The sequence below is a fragment of the Tachysurus vachellii genome, chromosome 20, assembly GCF_030014155.1.
Source record: "Tachysurus vachellii isolate PV-2020 chromosome 20, HZAU_Pvac_v1, whole genome shotgun sequence".
Classification (NCBI taxonomy): Eukaryota; Metazoa; Chordata; class Actinopteri; order Siluriformes; family Bagridae; genus Tachysurus; species Tachysurus vachellii.
Window position 1 is genome coordinate 9,338,771 of NC_083479.1, and position 20,145 is coordinate 9,358,915.

The 20,145-nt window shown below is 39.7% G+C and overlaps 1 protein-coding gene across 3 annotated transcripts; it reads left to right on the forward strand.

Annotated features, from left to right (window-relative positions):
* Positions 1-287: 287 nt before the first annotated feature.
* emsy (EMSY transcriptional repressor, BRCA2 interacting) lies at positions 288-20,035 on the forward strand. Of its 3 annotated transcripts, none has more exons than XM_060895450.1 (21): positions 288-330; positions 2,022-2,093; positions 2,261-2,369; positions 2,481-2,580; positions 4,143-4,217; positions 4,306-4,481; positions 4,568-4,723; positions 6,672-6,931; positions 9,253-9,481; positions 9,680-9,904; positions 10,354-10,503; positions 10,781-10,954; positions 11,305-11,441; positions 11,536-11,712; positions 11,791-11,998; positions 13,353-13,517; positions 13,624-13,773; positions 14,180-14,307; positions 15,278-15,805; positions 15,984-16,310; positions 19,132-20,035. In XM_060895450.1, exons 3-21 carry the CDS (start codon positions 2,264-2,266, stop codon positions 19,327-19,329), a joined length of 3,669 nt encoding a protein of 1,222 aa, XP_060751433.1. In that variant the 5' UTR covers positions 288-330; positions 2,022-2,093; positions 2,261-2,263; the 3' UTR covers positions 19,330-20,035. The 3 variants fall into 3 exon arrangements, with proteins under 3 accessions (XP_060751433.1, XP_060751435.1, XP_060751434.1); XM_060895452.1 differs by having other exon boundaries at positions 11,803-11,998; XM_060895451.1 differs by having other exon boundaries at positions 9,683-9,904.
* Positions 20,036-20,145: the final 110 nt, after the last annotated feature.

The window sequence follows — 20,145 nt, forward strand, 5'->3', positions numbered from 1 at the left end:
TGCAGTTTATTGTTTTATTTGTTTTATTTGTTTGTTTGTTTGTTTGTTTTTATGAAGGACCTGTTTGGGACACTATTGTAAGTGCCTGTTGTAAAGAAAAAAGCTTGACCATCATTCTTAAAATATAAAACATAGAATACTCTTTTTAAATAAATCTCTGAACGAGTTGTATCGGTGATAAAACCATTTAACTTCAACAGTTGTGATGGATTTTCTTCAGGGTGATCATTTCGTTCAGGCATTCTCACAGACAGCTATAACTGCGGCTCTTCTGTTTTGGCGTCGGATAACATTAAACATGGCGGACTTTGGGGTTTGTGTCTAGCAAAGGTTGGTGATTATTTTTGCCTATATTTGGTAACACGGTTGCATTTTGCAGCATAACATGTTATCTTTGCATGTTGTTTTTTTCTGATGCAAAGTTATTAAACTTGTTGGATTGATGTTTTAATATTTATTCTAACTGGTTATTTTACTATATCAGCCCTAGCAGAGTGTTACAGTGCTGATGAGGGATTTCTGTTTGTTTTTTGGTAAAGAAGAATACAAACATGAATGTTCACTCGAGCAGAGTCACGTCGGTGTTTCTCATTTTGTTTGGTTTTGTTTCAAATAAAATGAACTTCCTGAGTTTATAGTGCACCTGGTATCTGATCTGTGCAGATGTAATGGCAGTAATCGGTATAAAAATAATGTTGTATATTCTCAATGATGTGCAGAGATGTTTTCCCCACAAGCCACATTGTTATCCTGTATATTTACACGTTTTATATATTTGTATATTTACACATTTACACGTAGACAAATACACTGTTTTTCTATCGGAGGACGTTTGGTTTTGTAGACTTTTTTCCTGTTTATTTAGTAGGAGACCCCATCCTCTCTCTCTGACTTCACTCTCTTCTACTTTGGGCATTAATCTTTACTGCTCGGTGATGAGTGTAAACAATCAAATCCCGGATGTTGTGGCTTGTGCCCTGAATAAGTTGACTGTTATTTGTCAGGAGCGTCTAAATTTCTCGCTAACGTCCGAATGAAACGATGTCTATCTCATGTTGTGTGGAACCACAGTGTTGTTTACTTCCTTTAGGGAAAATAACTAGCGCGTGCACAAAATGTCTCAAGAAGTAGCCGTGTGACGTCATCGTTATTTGCGTATTGGTCGAATCGTTCAGATTATTTTCATATCAACACGTGCTGCACGAGAAGGAGGGTTTTATATAACATGTAATATAATGTAATGTAATATAATATAATACACTGTCATATAATAGTATACTATTTATTACAGAAATAATTATTTGGTCATGATAAGATAAGATATTCTTTTATTCGTCCCACAATGGAGAAATTTCTCTGTTACAGCAGCAAAAAATATATAAAAAGAATAAAGTCATAATATAATATACAGTATATACAAAAACAAAAATGTATAAAAAGACATTTTGCACATAGGTAATATTGCACTTTTTAAAAAAAAATTCTGTTATTGCACATGTTTAAAATACTTTGTTATTGTTTATTATTGCAGTTAAACAGTAATAACAGTGTGTATTATGGTGACTGGTTCACTGGGAGCAGCTTTGATTGTAAAGTCTTATAGCAGCAGGGAGAAAAGACCGTCTGTATCGCTCCTTCAGACACTTAGGATGTAAATGAGACCACAAACCTATTATTTACATGTTTACAAACTATTGTAATTTCTGTCTGCCTGTCTGTTTGTTTGTTTATATGTTTGTTTGTTTCAATAATGCAAACAACTTAGCAGTAAAACTGATAATAATACTATTTAGATGAGTAGATACCAAGGAAATGGCTACAAATGGAATAACTCACTTGTATTACTTGTGAATTTAGCCAAAAAAAAAGTTTTAAGTCTAAACAAACATTCAGTAAACATCGATTGGAAACAGTGATTGGAAGAGAAAATTGACTCACAGAATGTAGTTTGCTTGTAACAACATTTACAATTGTGACATAAATAATTACTGATTTATTTTCTTTATTATATTTTCTTGAAGGATAATGTTTTGTTGAAGATCCTCACTAAATCGAGCGTGCACGTTTCTGACAGCGTTCATTGGCTCCTGGAGGTAACAGTTTATTTCTGTGCAACACAAATCATACAGTAATAAATTAAACCTTAGGATTCATTCTCATGACATCAATGTTTTGCTAATTTAGCTACACATAACATCCAATAGCAAAAAACTGTTTGTTCGTTTTAGCCTTCTGATTCTGTTTATTCTGTTTTCAAAAGTGGATGATTCAGCAGGAGAAGCCCCAGCTGCCTGCCACCATGCCGGTGGTGTGGCCTATGCTTCTTGACCTCAGTCGAGATGATTGTAAACGAATCCTGCGCAAGCTCGGTGAGATGCTTTCATCATCTGTGATCTTAAGGTGGTACTTAAAAAAGTCAGTAAACTTTCCTCTGTATATAGTATTCATGTGTAACCGTGTTGGAACTGATTTGTTTGTAGAACTGGAGGCATATGCCGGAGTGATCAGTGCGCTTCGTGCCCAGGGTGATCTCACCAAGGACAAGAAAGACCTGCTTGGGGAACTTACCAAAGTATTAAGGTAGATTCAACAGATTTGTTATAAATGATGGGGATCAGTGTGCATTTTTGAACACCTCAAGATTTACGCAGTATCTCAGAATGAAATGAGTAAAGCCGATGTTACGGTCTCACACACACTGATTTCATGGCTAAAAGTCACCAGCAGGCATACCTACTACTGGTTGCCATAGTAACATACACAACTAACATTCCACTTGGCAACAAACCAGTTTTCTTGCCGCTAAAATGAAACATCCTGGATGGTAGAAGTGTTTGTAATGTATGTAAATTTAGCATTGTGTATATACATCATATCATGCAAGATACAAGACTCTTCTCTGTTCTGGCACCAAGGTGGTGGAATGAAATTCCCCTAGAGGTCCGGACAGTTGAGTTACTGGCTATTTTCAAACGGCGGTTGAAGACCTACTTATTCAGGAAACACTTCAACTAGCACTTTCTTTCCCTATCTTTTGCATTTATAAAAAAGAACAAACAAACAAAAATTTGACACTTTTTCACTGTAACTATGAACAATGTTTTAAACAATGTTTACAATGTTTAAAACTTTGAACAATGTTTTAAACTCATGGTATCTTAAGTATGTAACCTAGTGAGCCAGCATTAATGTATCCAATGTTAGAGATTTAAGCACTTACTGTATGTACGTTGCTCTGGATAAGGGCGTCTGCCAAATGCTGTAAATGTAAATGTAATACGAAGAAGACGCAGTGTGTGTTCTTTGCCGCGGTTCACACACACACTTATGTCTTCACTCCTTTGCAAAGAGTTCAGACTTCAATTTTGTCCGCACCCACATATAGTTGCCAAACACCATCTGGTCATCAATAGGAGTAGCGCAGATAAAATCAAGAGATCACTGGGAGCTAGAAAGGTGGAGATATGAGCCGTGTCTCAGGGATTAAATGAGCGTATTGAAAGGGGAAGTGTCCCTTGCTATTTTAGATTGCATTGCATGTCGAAATGCCACAAATAGGTTATAATGCCAGTATAAAGATATTCTTGTGTGCTTCTGTGTGTATAAATTAGTTTATTTGTTCACAATAAGGTAACTCAAATAAAACTCTGCATTATTAATGATATAAAATTTTTTGGAATTCTTGTGCAATACTTTATTATGTTTATGTTGATAACATCTGAAGCAGAAATCAGATTTTTTACACAGATGATGTGTAAAAAGACTAGCAGACTAGTTGGCCTTATGTTATGTTGCCACTTTTTTACCCTGGTCAGTTTTCTGGGCAAATCAGACATGGGACTGTGCAGCACACTGGAGCTTATATATATATATATATATACATACATACATACATACATACATACATATATATATCTACATATATATATATCTACATATACATACATACATACATACGGTTGGTGTTATTCATTTACATCTGAGGACTTCTTCTATACACGGTATATTATATTTTTTGGACCACCACAACATCCCATTCGAGATTTAGTTCCCTACCTTTTCTGTTTTAATATCCTGTACTGTTCTGGTAGGGCGATGCAGAATGTAAGTATTGTTATTCTGATGTGTGATCTTTTTTCCAGCATCTCAACTGAGCGTCATCGTGCAGAGGTGCGGCGTGCGGTGAACGATGAGCGTCTCACTACCATCGCATACCAGTAAGACTGCCTGTTCACTACACGGCAGATAAAAAGCATCATGCCATAATTCATGAGTTATATATACTTCTCTGTTTTCATTAAACAGCATGTCTGGGCCGAACAGCTCGTCAGAGTGGTCTATTGAAGGGCGTAGGCTGGTCCCGCTGATGCCCAGGCTGGTGCCTCAGACTGCTTTTACAGTGACCGCCAACGCAGTAGCCAGTGCCACGGCCCATCAGAACTCTTCTCTGCTTCTTCCTGCAGAGACTGGCAACAAAGAAGGTAAATAAGGAAGGATTAAATAGATTGGGAGCTTGTTTAGACTTTCTTTAGTGGAGATGTGTGATAGCGAAAGTGTTGTTTTGCAGTGGTAGTGTGTTACTCGTATACCAGCACTACAGCCACGCCCCCTAGTGTAACTGCCCCCAGCGGCAGTGTGGCAGCTACAGTCAAGTCACCTCGGCCTACAAGCCCCGCCTCCAACGTGGTAGTGCTGCCCAGCGGGAGTACAGTATATGTGAAGAGTAAGTACCTGAACACACACACGTTCAAGTCTTGGTTTTTCTCATGACATAACGTAATAGAAAAAGGAAATAAATTATAAGTGTGTGTAAGAAATTGAACAAATGATGAACATAGATAGAACTAAAATGAAAGTTTGTTTCTCATTTCAAGGGAACATTTTATCACAGTTAAATATCTCCTGACAGAAAGCCCCCCTTAACTTGTTCTCTCTTCCTCCCTCTCTCTCTCTCTCTCTCTCTCTCTCTCTCTCTCTCTCTCTCTCTCTCTCTCTCTCTCTCTCTCTCTCTCTCTCTCTGTCATTATTATGAGTATGCTCTACTCCTCCCCCTCTAGCATGAGAACACGAGTAAGGCTTATTCACCTCAGTGTCACTTTTCTATATAGTAACCACCGTAATTTCCGGACTAGTGAGCGCACCTGAATATAAGCCTCACCCACTGAATTTAAAAAAAAATGTATATTTTGAACATAAATAAGCCGAACAAGCCTTATAAATAAGCCTGTCTATAAGCCGCATGTGCCTACAGGTACATTGAAACAAATTAAAGGTAGGGTCTCCAATTTTTGAATTGAAATGCTTCAGAAAACATGCGTCAGAACGACAAACTAAAAATCAAAACAAAAATCAAAACAAACGTGTAGCCAATGAGCAGAAAGGGGCGGGTCTTGTCAATTTGCGGCAGAGAGAGTGTTCAGTGCGCATGTGTGACATTAGCAGAAAGCGGTTTTAACAGTGACATGAAGGATAAAAACAAAGAAAGAAAGCGAAGAAACTCTAAACGCTGTTACTAGCAAAACACGGTTGTAGCTTCCTCTCTACATTACTACGATTGAAAAGAGGTGTGTTTTGTGTAGTAACAGCATTTAGCTCAGGAGTTATTGACTCGGGAAACTCCAATCTGTCAATATGCTGCCAACTTCCTACTCTTTCAGTTCTCTCCAGCGCTGGAAAGCTGATCCTGTATTAACACGGGTCCTACTACTTGCCTTATCGTAAGCCTTTCTTCGCTTTCTTACTTTGTTTTTATCCTCCATGTCAATGTTAAAACCGCTTTCTGCTAATGTTACACATGCGCACTGAACACTCTCTCCGCCCATATTGACAAGACCCGCCCCTTTTTGCTCATTGGCCTACCTTTAACTTTACACAGGCTCTAACGAAAAATTAGCAGTAAACAGTAGCCTACCAAGAAAGTCATTGGTCACTATCTTCCTGATCCTGTGCACTGAAACCACTGAAGTCATCTCCTTCGGTGTCGGAGTTATCCCGTTCGGCAATTTCATTGGTCAAATGAAAGCTTCATGCTGCCAAAGAACTGAGCACGTCACATAATATGTTTTTTTTTTTTTTAATTTTTTTTTTTGAAAAATCCATTGTTTAAGCCGCAAGATTCAAAGCGTGGGAAAAAAGTTGCTGCTTATAGTCCGGAAAATACGGTAATATTATTTCATAGCCATTGAAGCTTATCTGAACAAGAACATACAGTACATCACAAATTAATATTGAGCAGGTCGGCCACATGCCAAAAAAAGTTTTCACTGCAGACGGTTTAGTTCATATATCTTTTTCCCTCTGATTTTACGGTTAAAATTTTTAATTTGTTTTTGTGTGTTTGTATTCTATCTGCTGTAACTAAAAGCTCAGTGAAATTTGATTTTTTTTTGCTGCTAATTTGCTTTTGAACTTCTGTTCAACATTTCTGATACCATTATGACTCTTAAGGGCAAAAAGGCCATTAGGTCTTCCGAGTTATGGCCAATTAGAAGCATATGTTTAAATTTTTTAGTACTTCAGTGTATAATACAGTATCTCTGCAAATGGTTGTCATGAGTGCTCTCCCTATAAAAGCTCTAGTAGGTTTCATTATTTAAGAAGAGACTGCACAGATATTTTGTTGTTATTGTTGTTGTAGGATTTAATCTTTTTACACTCTCCCACTTTCTCAGGCGTTAGCTGCTCTGACGAGGACGAAAAGCCTCGCAAACGCCGCCGCACCAACTCCTCAGGTTCATCACCTGTTCTGCTCAAGGAGGTGCCTAAAGTGACCCCACCCGCCTCAAAGAGCATCACGGTGCCGGTGAGCGGCAGCCCGAAGATGAGCAACCTGATGCAGAGCATCGCAAACTCGCTGCCACCACACATGTCTCCAGTGAAAATCACCTTCACCAAGCCGAGCACACAGGCCACTAACACCGCCCCCCAGAAAGTCAGTACACACTCCTCTTCATCCCCCTCCTCTTCATCTCTGTTAACTGTGTTTTTAATTCATTCCAACCTAAACTTGTAGACAGATTGGGTAGTTGTCATTTTTACTATTTACCACCAATTAAACAAAGTAAAAATCTTTTACGTAGTCAAAGATAACAACTGATTCAGGACATCACTAATATTAGACTGCAAAGAAAACACACCAGCTTGCAGGTCCATTAACAGACATGCACAGCTACCACATTCATTTTAAAATTTTATTGTTAATGACAACAAATAATCACTGGAATAAATAAGACTAATTATAAAATAGTCTGTGTTATTACAATGATTTAGGACGTACCTTTCCTTAAAACGCACTCGTTTCCTTGTAGGTTAATAATCAGCCTTCCTTGGATGGAGGATGTTATGTCTGTAGGAGTGTTTGTAAGTTAATAATGTAAGCTGGTTTGTGTGCTGCTCTAGTTGAATAGGATTAGATAGTGAATTGCAGCCTATTCACTATGACCCAGTGCAAATATTTCACTTTGCAAACGTGTTAAGCACCAAGCCGCCGCGCCCTCAGCGAGAGCATTTCATTAAGATTAGATTAGATTAGATTCAACTTTATTGTCATTACACATGTACAAGTACAAGGCAACGAAATGCAGTTTAGGTCTAACCAGAGTGCAATAGCAGCAAGTGCAGGATATACAGTTTGTACAAGATTTAAATAAGTTAAATAGAGTGGTAATATGGAAGTCTTTTACAGGTGTGTGTGTACTATGAACATAATATACAGATTTACTGAAATTTACAGAAGGATATGTGCTGTATCAAAATATATGGCTATTCGTATAAACAGTAATTTACAGGTGTGTATGTACTATGAATCTAATATACAGGTGAATGTATATGTGCTATGAACATAATGTACAGATAAATATATATATATATATATATATATATATATATATATATATATATATATATGTACTATGAATATAATATGCAGATGGCTATTACTATAAACTGAAATTTACAGAAAGGTATGTGCTATAAACAAAATATTGTTATTACTATAAACAAAATTATACAGTAGGATATGTACTATGAACATAATATAATGTATTGTGTTACTATAAACAGAAACAGAAATCGGGTGGGTATATACAATGGTAAAGCAATGGTGAGCAGCAATACGAAAAAAAAGAGTAAGTGTGCAAATGAGCAGTTTTGTGTAACAGTCCATTAGTGCAGTAACGAAGTGTGGGGTGAGAATTGAGCAAATGTACAAGTGATCAGAAGTTTTTGTGTAGACAGTCCATTAGCGCAATAGCAAAGTGAGAGCTGGGGGGGATGTAACAATGTATGTAGGACAGTAGGATCAGCGAGGGGAAATACTGTTGTAGAAAGGACATTATTTACATTTTAATTATTTCCTAGCCAGTGTCACTCAAATGGGGGAGTTTGGGTCCTCTCAATGTTTCTTCCTCATATCTTCTCAGGGAGTTTTTCCTTGTCACCGTCACCACCAGCTTGCTCATTAGGGATAGATGTTAGTGATATATGCATTTTTTTTACATTTTAAATTAAGGTTTTAAAATTCATTTTAAACGTTACATTTATTTATTTATTTATTTATTTATTTCGGTTTATATGCTTCTGTAAAGCTGCTTTGATACAATGTGAAATTTTAAAAGTGCTATAAATGAATTGAATTGAAAAAGTTCATTTTTGATTGTAGAATTGGCTTCATCTAGACTGAAATACATTTAACTTACACTCTTTACCATCTTCCTGAATTTCCATACCTCTGCCTCACTAGTCATTTTGACATCATTTTGACTAGATGACACCCCCACAGTTGCAACTAATCTGTGCAGCCCTGAGCTGATAAATCAGGCCACTAGAACAGAGGTGTTCAGCCTTTTCTGCCAAAGGCCGGCATGAGTGCAAGTTTTCATTGCAGTCAAGCAGGAGCCACATCCGATTCCACCTGTTTAATTGGCTGATCTTGGTTTTTACTAGACTCAGGTGACTTTTCTGCTTGGTTGGATTGAGAGCTTGCATCCACGCCGGTCATTTCTAAATAAGATTGTACACACTATTTAAGTACACAGTGTGCAACAGTACGAGTCACTACACAGTCAACCACAAGAGCAGCATCTGGATAAACCAAAGGGAATGGAACAATCACATATGAAGTAAACCACCATATGAGAGTGTAGCAGTGTATAAAGCTTATAAGATGAGTAACCGCTGTGTTTAATAAAATTCCTCTTCTTTTCTACTTCCCATTCTGACTTATTGTAATTATTTTTTTTTGCTGCTCCTTAGGTTATTATTGTTACCACATCTGCAAGCTCCAGCTTTGTTCCCAACATCCTCTCCAAGTCTCATAACTATGCAGCTGTGTCAAAGCTGGTGTCCAGTTCTGCAGTCACATCATCCGGTCAGAAGCAGACCATGGTGATATCAGCAGGCAACACCACAGCTCCAGGCTCTGTCGCCGTGACGACTGTGGTGTCCTCCACTCCGTCTGTGGTCATGTCCACTGTGGCTCAAAGTAAGTAAAAGTGTGTATGGAAGAATAATTTAGACAATGTGTTTTAAATATTAGTTTGAAGTTCTCATATAGTTTTTTATTTTTTATAATTAGTTATGTTGATAGATTTCTTTGGTCAATTTTTGGATGTCGGATTGGCTCTGTCTGTCGTTCTCTCTCTCTGTGTGTGTGTGTGTGTGTGTACATCTTTATATACAGCTGGCTCTACAGCAGCAGTGAAAGTGGCCTCAGCGAGAATGCCCTCCCCCAAAGCTCTGGTGGGTTCTTCCTCTCAGATCCTCCAGTTCCCTAAGCAACAACAGCAACAGTCGCAGCAGTCAGTTTCACCCAAAGGCCTATCTGCGTCTCCTCTCTCTTCCTCACCTCAAACCACCAGTACAGTGTCGGTGTCCAAACCCACCATACAGATTAAACAAGAGTCAGGTGAGAACCTGAAGTGACTCATCATGTGGAATCCACAATCTGACGTCCCAAATCTCAGTCAACCAGACTGAAACAGCTTAGAGTAATAAAACCCTTGATGAGCAGATATGTGGTAGAAAATGCAGTATCAGTTTTGTCATTTTTGATTACAACTAATTTATGAGTATCAACAATATTTTGTATTTACGACTTTTGAAATCTTCTGTATGATCAGCGACTTGTGTGATATGTTTAAAAAAAGCTAAAAGATGTATATATAGAGTTAAAAGGTATATTTGTGTCTAATAAAGACTGTTCAGTTTTATATCAGAATTTTATTGATCGCATATTATGTATTACATAAACATACAAGTGAACTAGTTATTATGCATTTAAGCGGTTTTCCCTCACATGAACAGCCAGATGAGAAAACGATGCACGATGTTCATGTATGGACCAAATGTGTGCAGGTGTGAAGATCATCACCCAGCAGATGCAGCCTAGTAAGATTTTGCCGAAGCCCTCGAGTGCAGCCATGACGAGTAGCAGCTCTGGTCCCATCATGGTAGTGAGCAGTAATGGAGCTATTATGACCACAAAGCTGGTCTCCACCCCTACAGGTACATCAGGTTTGAACACTAACCCCAAATTTAATTAGTTCTTTAATTTTAGTTCAAAACCAGCAAACTGAGCTAAACAATGTAGTATACTGTCTGTGTAGATTATACAGCGATTCCTCTACGAATAAGTAGTAGTCAAGTTTGCATCTGTTAAATGATGCCTTTAATGAGTAATAGTTAGCTGAAGTGGATACATTTAGATTATAAAACACATTTACTTTATAAAATACACAAAACAAAATGAAGTATGCATACCAAGTGTGTGTCGTGTGTGCAGGGACCCAGGCTACGTACACCCGGCCCTCAGTAACACCCTCCATCGGAGCTCGAATGGCCACATCACCTGCTGGGACCACATACGTCAAAACCACCAGCGGCAGCATTATAACAGTGGTGCCCAAGTCTCTTGCTACACTGGGCGGGAAGATCATCAGCACCAACATGGTTTCTGGTAATTTGACAAGAGAAAATACACCAAAAGGAGGAACAGTGTTTTAATATGTGTCATTGATGACACACTGAGTGTATAGTTATTGTAAAAGTTGATAGGTGCTCCCTTATTCCTCTAGTCATGGCAAGATAAAACATGAAACCATGAATCCTCACAAGTCAAGTCAAGAAGCTTTTATTGTCATTTCAACCATATATAGCTGTTGCAGTACATAGCGACGATTACGTGTTCATAATAAGCTTAATGAGAAATGTTTGACTAGACATCCACATAGATTGAGTGTGAATAACTGCGACACTTTCTCTCTGTAGCCCGTAGTGTGATTTCATGACTGAATTTTTAAATGACAGGCACCACTACAAAGATCACTACTATTCCCATGACCTCCAAACCCAATGTCATCGTGGTGCAGAAAACCACTGGGAAAGGAACCACCATCCAGGGCTTACCTGGGAAGAACGTGGTCACCACACTGTTAAACGCTGGGGTAGGACCATAGTAATAATCTTTAAGCTTTATTTTTTCCTATAGACAATGTGTTGTGAGTTAAAGCATATTAAATGTGTGTGTGTGTTCCTCAGGGGGAGAAAGCACTGCAGGCTGTACCGGGAGCAAAGCCTGCCATCATTACAGCTTCTCGGCCCATCACGAAGATGATTGTAACCCAGCCGAAGAGTCTGGGCTCGGCTGTGCAGCCTTCTACCACCACCAAGCTCATCCCCACCAAGATAGTCTACGGCCAGCAGGGCAAGACCCAGGTCTGCTACAGAGTCGTGCATCAGATCATTTTAGAAAACGCCTGATTCACCTTGTGCAAGAAACAGCATTTCACCCAGAATGCCTTGCAGGTGCTGATCAAGCCGAAGCCAATGGCGTTTCAGGCGACAGTAGTGAGTGAGCATGCAAGGCAGCTGGTGAGTGAGACGCTGCAGCAGGTGACCCGTGGTCCTGAGGCTGGCGTAATAGCAGGCCAGGAGGGGGCGCTCAAGGACGACTCTCCGTCCTACATGGAAAGCAGCCCAACATCTTCAGACAATACTCATGGTAAGGGATTGCAGTGAGCAAGCCTCATGCTTTACAGTTTTTACTAATGTAAAATTTCACTCGTTCTTCCAAAATTCCACAATTATGAAAGTTTTTTTTCTTTAATGTTTTAGAAGTTTAAAATTATTTCTTTAATGTTTAAAAGTGTTCGGGGAAAATTTTTTTTCAGCAGCATGCGTATTATTCTAGCATGATATTAGAGAAATATATTACTAGAAGTACAGTGTAAGCTGTGTATTGCTCTGTGTAATATGTATAAAAAGAGTAACCCATTTAGTATTTTACATTTTGAGCTCAAACAATAAAGTAAACATGATGTATATGGCCAAGAAATATCGTGAACCATCAAACATGTGGCAGCCCCAAAGCATGAATGACCCACCACCAGATTTTACATGGTTAACGCATGCTTTTCCTCACATACAGTCACCTTTTGTCACCAAACCTGCTGATTGTGTGTGTGTGTGCTTGAGCAATACGCTTGTTTTGATCTTACTGACCACAACACAATGCTAAGTGTGGTTCTGATGAGGCTCGCTGACCTTCAGACATGCCTGATCTTGTGAGACAGTCTCAGGACCGCCTTCTTCTTTCCTGCATTGCTTCTAAACAACTTATTGCTGTGAAAAAAATGCTTTTAATTGATCATATTTACTCATTTATTGTATTTATGAAATCCAGTGATTTGAAATCAACCAAATGGTGTCATTTCAAATCTGTGATTTCTGAGTGCTTCCTCTTTCACCATCCTCTTCATAGTGTGTTCATATCCAAATCCAGGCAAATTTGCTGTTTAATACATAAAACAATTGTATCCCCATCTGTCTTTTTTAACTACTTCGGTATTTTTTATATCCATTACTTGATTTTTTTTTTTTTTCGCTGCTCAGCAACCATATTTAACTTTATTGTTCTTTGGATGGAGATTTTTCACATGTGCAGCTGCATAATTAGACCCCAGGGCAACAGGACATGGCTAACAGATTTTATCAAGAAGATATAAAATGTGTATGTTTGAAAAGACAAAGATTTATAAATAGCTCTAACAAGACTATTTATGTTCATATGCTATTATTATTGATTATGTAACTAACATTTTGCTGATTTTTATGAATCATATATTACATTGTTCTAACACATCTGTGACTATCTATTAGTAGCTGTTATTTAGAATAATGAAAGTGTTAAAAAAAAAAAAAAGCTGACAACAAACAAATGGGTATCAGGAGGAAAACTAAAGTGGATATGTATCTAAGGATAGCATGTGATATAGACTGACATTTATAATTACTGATGAATTAATGAATAATTAGCATATTAATGTTTTTACGTTTGACTTTTCCATCATCTCCAGACACCCAGGCGGTCGTGCATGTCATCAGCTCCAGGGCCCAGGACTGGACAGAACAAGAAGTCTCAGTGGAAGCGAGTCCCACCATCATTTACCAGGACATGAGTGGTGAAGCTCAGTCTGCCACGTCTACCATTAAAGCCCTGTTGGAGCTGCAGCAGACCACAGGTATGTGTGTTTGTGTAAGTGGAGGCTCCTTCACCTGTTACTCCTCTTTTTAGTCAGCTTTTCTGGTGCTGATAATAACACGCAGCTGTGTTACTCTGGATTTTAGCGAAGGAAAAGGCAGAGGCCAAGCTTCGGCAGCACACCATTGATCTGAGTCAGATGGCAGTGCCAATACAGATGTCTACAGAGAGGAGACAGTCACCTGAACCCTCAGGCCAGGCTGCAGGCGAGCCTGAGACCCCAGCAGACGCCACTGGTATCCGTACTGATGCTTATTGAAACATGCTCCTTTACTAAAGTGCTCTGTGAGCACAAATCAAAAGCCTAAAACCGAGAAACATTTATTTATTTTTATGACTCAGGTGTTTTTGATATTATAAATAATTGATTTCTTTTTGCCATTTACAAGCCTGTTTAAAAATACACACCGCTGAAGTAAATGTTTTCGAGTCCAAAGTCACTTCAAGTGTTTAGAGTTTAGAGATTTGAAGTTGCTGTAATTCAGTAACTGAGCCACTGACATTAGCTTTGTTCTAGAAGCAGTTAGCAGTTTTGAAACCTGAGTTTCTCGATGCAGTGGGAAATGTTTGTACTTAGTGTGTGAATTAGAGTGTTTGTGTGTATGAACGTGCTGAACGAGAAACGTTTGTTTATACGTTCAGGTAAAGTGGTGAAGGCTGCAGCAGGAGGTGAAGTGTCTGCATCCTGCAGTCAGTCATCAGCTCTGTCTTCCACGGTGAAAAGCTCGAACACTGCTCTGTCCACCAGCACCAGCTCAATCACTGTTCAGGTACTAGGATTTGCCACACTGTTGTTAAAAATAAATGCACTCGCATATGCACTTCTATACTGTAGCTCGCTTTGAAGTAAGAAACCCTACGTTAAATTTCTTTAATAGGAAATGTTTACTAAAGCAGCTGTTTGTAATCGCTGTTGTGCTAAAAGATAAAATCTTACTTGGTGAACTGTTAGCAGTAAATTCAATTTCTGGCACCTTGGGGACAATGTTGTGCTCACTTTGCAAAAAATCTCTACTCTTACAAAGGGGCTTTTCACTGTAAAAATTTTAACCTTCTTATACAATAAGACAGAGCCATGATCACATCAGCCTGTGTAAAAAATATATTTGAGTGTGTGTGAGAGAGAGTGTGTGTGTGTGTGTGTGTGTGAGAGAGAGTGTGTGTGTGTGTGTGTGTGTGTGTGAGAGAGAGTGTGTGTGTGAGAGAGTGTGTGTGTGTGTGTGTGTACGTTCTAACCTGGCTGCTGCTGCTGCTGCTGGCCAGTTTTTTGAGAGAGGGGGGGGGGGGGGGTGTGAGGGAGGGTGAGGGCATGTGTGAGCGAGTGTGTGTGTGTGAGCGAGTGAGTGTGTGTGAGCGAGTGTGTGTGAGCGAGTGTGTGTGAGCGAGTGTGTGTGAGCGAGTGTGTGTGAGCGAGTGTGTGTGAGCGAGTGTGTGTGAGCGAGTGTGTGTGAGCGAGTGTGTGTGTGCGAGTGTGTGTGTGAGTGTGTGTGCGAGAGCGCGGGTGTGAGAGAGAGGGGGTGTGTGAGGGAGGGTGAGGGCATGTGTGTGTGTGTGAGATCCACAGTAGTGTATGAATCGACAGTAAAAAATCTCTTATTTGTGCCTGCATTTAAATACTCCCCTATACACCTGCCAATGGGGCTTCATTCAGGTGTAATGCAAACTCTGCATACAGATAAGATGACAGTTTTCTAGTCAAAGAGAAATGTGTGTGTGTGTGTGTGTGTGTGTGTGTTGCAGGCAGGAGCAGGCAAGCCCTTGGAAGAGCAAGCCATAGTGGAGGAAGGTGAAATGGAAGGTGACACATTGGACCCTCAAACTGGACTGTTCTACAGAGCAGTGACTCCCTCAGCCCCACCTCCTCCACCTCCTCCTCCTCCCACTCTTCAGCAACACCGCACCCCGACACACACCCTTAGCAAGCCAGTGGTGCTCTCCATATCCACTCCCACCAAGTCGACTCTCAGCCAGACCGAGGCCTCTAAACTCAGCCCCAGCACCAGCACCAGACCTCCAGCTCCAGCTCCAGTGACCACACGGGTGGATAAACCCTCTGTCTCTCCTGCTCCTTCTCTTTCCACTCCATCTGGATCTGGAGCCCAACACACTCCCCCCACCAAATCCATTCACACTCCACAGCTGCCCCGACTACAGCAGGCGCCAAGCTCACACAACCGACCCAAAACACACACACAGCTCTCCCAGCCCCCACCACTGCAGGCCCACCATCCTGTGACCTCAGATAAACTGGCCAGCAGCAGCAGCCAGGTTAGAACGTACACACACACACACACACACACACACACGGAGTAAAAAAAATTTCACCCAAAGTTTGCTCAAATAAAACAATTTGAGCAAAATCAGCGAAAATAGCTGATATGATATGTAAAAATAGCTGCCTAATGTTTTCTTTCTTTTCTCTCGTTTTTGGTGACGGGTGCAACAGACAATCATAACACAAGGAGCAGCAGTCACTAAAATCACATTTGGGGCTACTCCTGTGTCCAGTAGCAGCAGCGAGGCTGCAGTGAAACTGCACGCAGAGTCCAGCTCGGAGAAACCCAACGTCTCAGACATCCTGAAGATCTCCATGATGGAGGCAGAGATCGAGCCGGGCACCGAGGCCGTGGTGGTCGACTCATCCAGTGACTGCAGCACCTTCAGCAAAGCTGCCTCTACTTCACCGCTCATCAGCAGCTCCAAACATACACTCACACACACACATTCTGCCTTTGGACGCATCCAGAAGAGCAAAGACCTGGACATTATACAGGTGAACAGTCTTTTCTTTGTGTGAGTGTGTAAGACAGTTGTGTAAAACTCACTTAGCGCTATTGCAATTGTAGCATCAACTGTTGTTTTCATTACAAACATTTGTTGTCTCTTTTAACAAAATGTAGACAAAGGAACAAATTCTAGAAAAGGTTCAGATTTAAAAAATATATATAGTACTAGGGTAAGATTGAAAAGTATTGACGTTTTGACGAACTGTGCCCTACTTACTATTCTTATTCTCTTTAGTACATGCGCTTTATCAAGTGATGTTTGTTCGCTAGTTAGTGAGGCATGTAACACACATTAAAGCTTTTACTATGACAGAAGACTATTACGTGCCTCCAAATCACATACATTATAACAAGTAAATCAGAATGGTGCACTAAATATAGAACAGTGGACTATACTGATGTTGTCTGTCTGGTAGTTAGTCCTTTAATTGTTGCACAACAATAGTTCATGTAAAAACATCCAATTCTCTTATATTCATTTTATTTGTTTAAAAAAACAAAACAAAATAAACAACCAAATCATTATTTTTATTAAATATAAAGCTCAGGTATTTAACAGTTTAATATTCAGTATATTTTGTCTCAGAGGACTGATGATGATTACACAGGTTAATGAAATCCACTGATGTTTTGTGTGTAAAGTGCTACATGAGCTCACCAGATACAGTTTTTCTAGCGTTTGCAGTCATGTTTGTGAAATCTTTAGACATCTTTTCTTATCAAATGACTCGCATTGCAGTTTAATCTGTATTCTTGAAAAGCGTGTCATGTTTTTGGAGCTTGCAGGTTGGTAAATGTGTTTTGGTCTGCCAGTGTTTGCAAACAGCTGAATTTGCTTCCTCTAAAGTACTGACATGTCCTAGTGCGGCACTGAGGGCTGCAGTGGGACAGAAATTCCCGAATAGTCAGTTTATAGAGAAGTTGTGGTTCTAGAGATGACATCGCGGCAGGTATATAGATGAATTTATAGAGATGACATCACTGTTAAACCTTCTACAAATGTTTGTAATCTAGGAAACTTTTTTGACTACACACCTTCACAAGAGCACTAAAATGTTGCTCAAACATGTCACCTGCTCTGCTTGGCTTCAACCCTTACTTAAAGATGTTAAAAAGATGATGACATCCTGGTCTGCTTTCATAACCTCATGCTAGATTACTGTAATTACCTGAACAGACATTTTTAAAATTCAGCTGTAGTCATATCAAATGCTCAGCACACATTACACTTCACAAAAGCTACGCTTCACTATTTCACACATTTATCATATGTCTCTCTATAGCTCTCTTCCTCTCTCTCTCTACAGCTCTCTCTCTACAGCTCTCTCTCTACAGCTCTCTCTCTATATCTCTCTCTCTATATATCTCTCTCTATATATCTCTCTACAGCTCTCTCTCTATAGCTCTCTCTCTATATCTCTCTACAGCTCTCTCTCTATATCTCTCTCTATATATCTCTCTACAGCTCTCTCTCTATAGCTCTCTCTATATATCTCTCTACAGCTCTCTCTCTATAGCTCTCTCTCTATATCTCTCTATAGCTCTCTCTCTCTCTATCTCTCTACAGCTCCCTCTCTATAGCTCTCTCTCTACAGCTCCCTCTCTATAGCTCTCTCTCTATAGCACGCTCTCTCTACAGCTCTCTCTCTATGGCTCTTTCTCTGTATATCTCTCTCTGTATATCTCTCTCTATAGCGCGCTCTCTCTACAGCTCTCTCTATAGCACGCTCTCTCTACAGCTCTCTCTGTATATCTCTCTCTCTGTATATCTCTCTCTTTCTATAGCTCTCTCTCTATGGTGCTCTCTCTATAGTGCTTTCTCTATAGTGCTCTCTCTATAGCGCTTTCTCTATAGTGCTCTCTCCACAGTTCTCTCTCCACAGTTCTCTCTCCACAGCTCTCTCTACAGCGCTCTCTCTCTCAACAGCTCTCTCTATAGCGCTCTCTCTCTCCACAGCTCTCTCTATAGCGCTCTCTCTCTCCACAGCTCTCTCTCCACAGCTCTCTCTACAGCGCTCTCTCTCTCCACAGCACTCTCTATAGCGCTCTCTCTAGAGTGCTCGCTCTCTCTCTACAGCTCTCTCTCTATAGCTCTCTCTCTCTAGCGCTCTCTCTATAGCTATCGCACTTTACAGCTCTCTCTTTACAGCTCTCTATCTACAGCTCTCTGATTACAATTACTGATTACTGTTTTGACTCAATTCCTTTCCTATTTCATAGTCAACACTCAAGAGTTATCATTGTTTTTGTCCCAACATGTTTCCTCCTTCTTTCTGCTCTTTTTCTATGTATCATTTTTTCTACAGTGAATGTAATACAAGCTATTTTCAATGTAAAACTGTACAACATGCATAATTTGCTCATATACATAATTTAATATCAGCAAACCAGCAAGTGCTATCTGCAATTAGAAAAACGAACAACTGTCATTCAGTACAGAAACTGCACTATCCTCCTCCTGTCCTCTGACAAGTATAGAACTTGTTCTCTCATTAACCCTGATGTTAAAATGATCTAAAATGAAACAATTCTATGCAACTTCATAGTATGACCCTTGCATTTATTAAAATTCTGATGTGAAGGCAGCATTTGTCCTGATTAGCATTCAAACAAACAAACAAATAATTAATAATAAAATCTACCTCTCAATCTCATGGGCATTATTGTTACCAACCTACTATATGGTCTTTATAGTCCTGCGTTGTTGCATTGTATTGCAAATGAACCTTTAGTCAGTCTCTCTCTCTCTCTCTCTCTCTCTCTCTCTCTCTCTCTCTCTCTCTCTCTCTCCTTCTCTCCTTCCTGTAGGTGATCCCACAGTACTCCATCATGCCTGACTCGAGCCAGTCAAACGTTGTGGTGGAGCCAAGCGGTTTTCTGGAGATCACCGACTACACCAGCCAGCGCCTAGACGACGAGGCTACTCTGGACCAGGAAGTGGACAGCAGTAACGACGAGGGTGCAGCACCCAGTCCCATGGAGACCTGTGCTGACCAATCCCAGTGAGCATGGGCTCTTACCAAACACAGCAGCATTCACACGATCATGAACAATGAATGAATGAGCAGGAATAAGAGAGAATCTGGCATAGCTGGTGACATTTTAGGACATTTCCTGAAGAGGATTTTCTAAAGAAGACTTAAAGAGACATTCTCTTAAACAGAACCCTTCAGTATCTTACAGTAGTTATTCTTCACAACTATTTCTTCTCAACACATTTTTGTTTTTTATTCCAGGACAGTATTTCACCCAGAACTGGGATTACTATATGATAAATTCCGAAAGGAGATGATTGGACCGGTTTGGCTTTGTTTAATTAATATCCTGTGTTTTTAGAGCAGGATTAATGAGTGTTTAAAGGTTCACCCTAACGTGTCAGTTTGTGCTTGTGTTCTGGATATCATACTATAGATTTAAAGAGTATGAGCTCTTGGCTTAGAATTGTTTATGTTGAATTGTTAAGAGTAGAATTTTGAATTGTTTCCTGTCTTTTTTTTGTCTGGAAGAGTGTGCACTGTAGCGCTTAGTGTAAATAACGTCCCGACGCTTACACAGGTAGTTGTAGAGACGTCTTATCATGATGCATTTGTACATTGACAGTTGTCTCCAAGTTTCAAAAGCAGAAACTTCCCCCATTCGCTCAATCATGCTTTGTTGTCTTTTAATGTACAACACTTTTAATAGAGTAAACTTTAATTTAGGATTCAAACCAGAGCCTTTTCCGTGGTCTTAATTTATCATTAATATTTGGTAGAAGTTAGACTTTTTAATGTCTTTTTTCCATCAGACAGGTAGGTGTCACCACCGTCATCATCATCATCC

Coding starts and splice junctions, on each gene's coding strand:
- emsy (XM_060895450.1), top strand. CDS start 2,264: ATGATTCAGCAGGAGAAGCCCCAGCTGCCTGCCACCATGCCGGTGGTG. Junction 11,713..11,790: donor GCCAGCAGGGCAAGACCCAG/GTCTGCTACAGA, acceptor CATTTCACCCAG/AATGCCTTGCAGGTGCTGAT. Junction 13,518..13,623: donor GGAGCTGCAGCAGACCACAG/GTATGTGTGTTT, acceptor TCTGGATTTTAG/CGAAGGAAAAGGCAGAGGCC.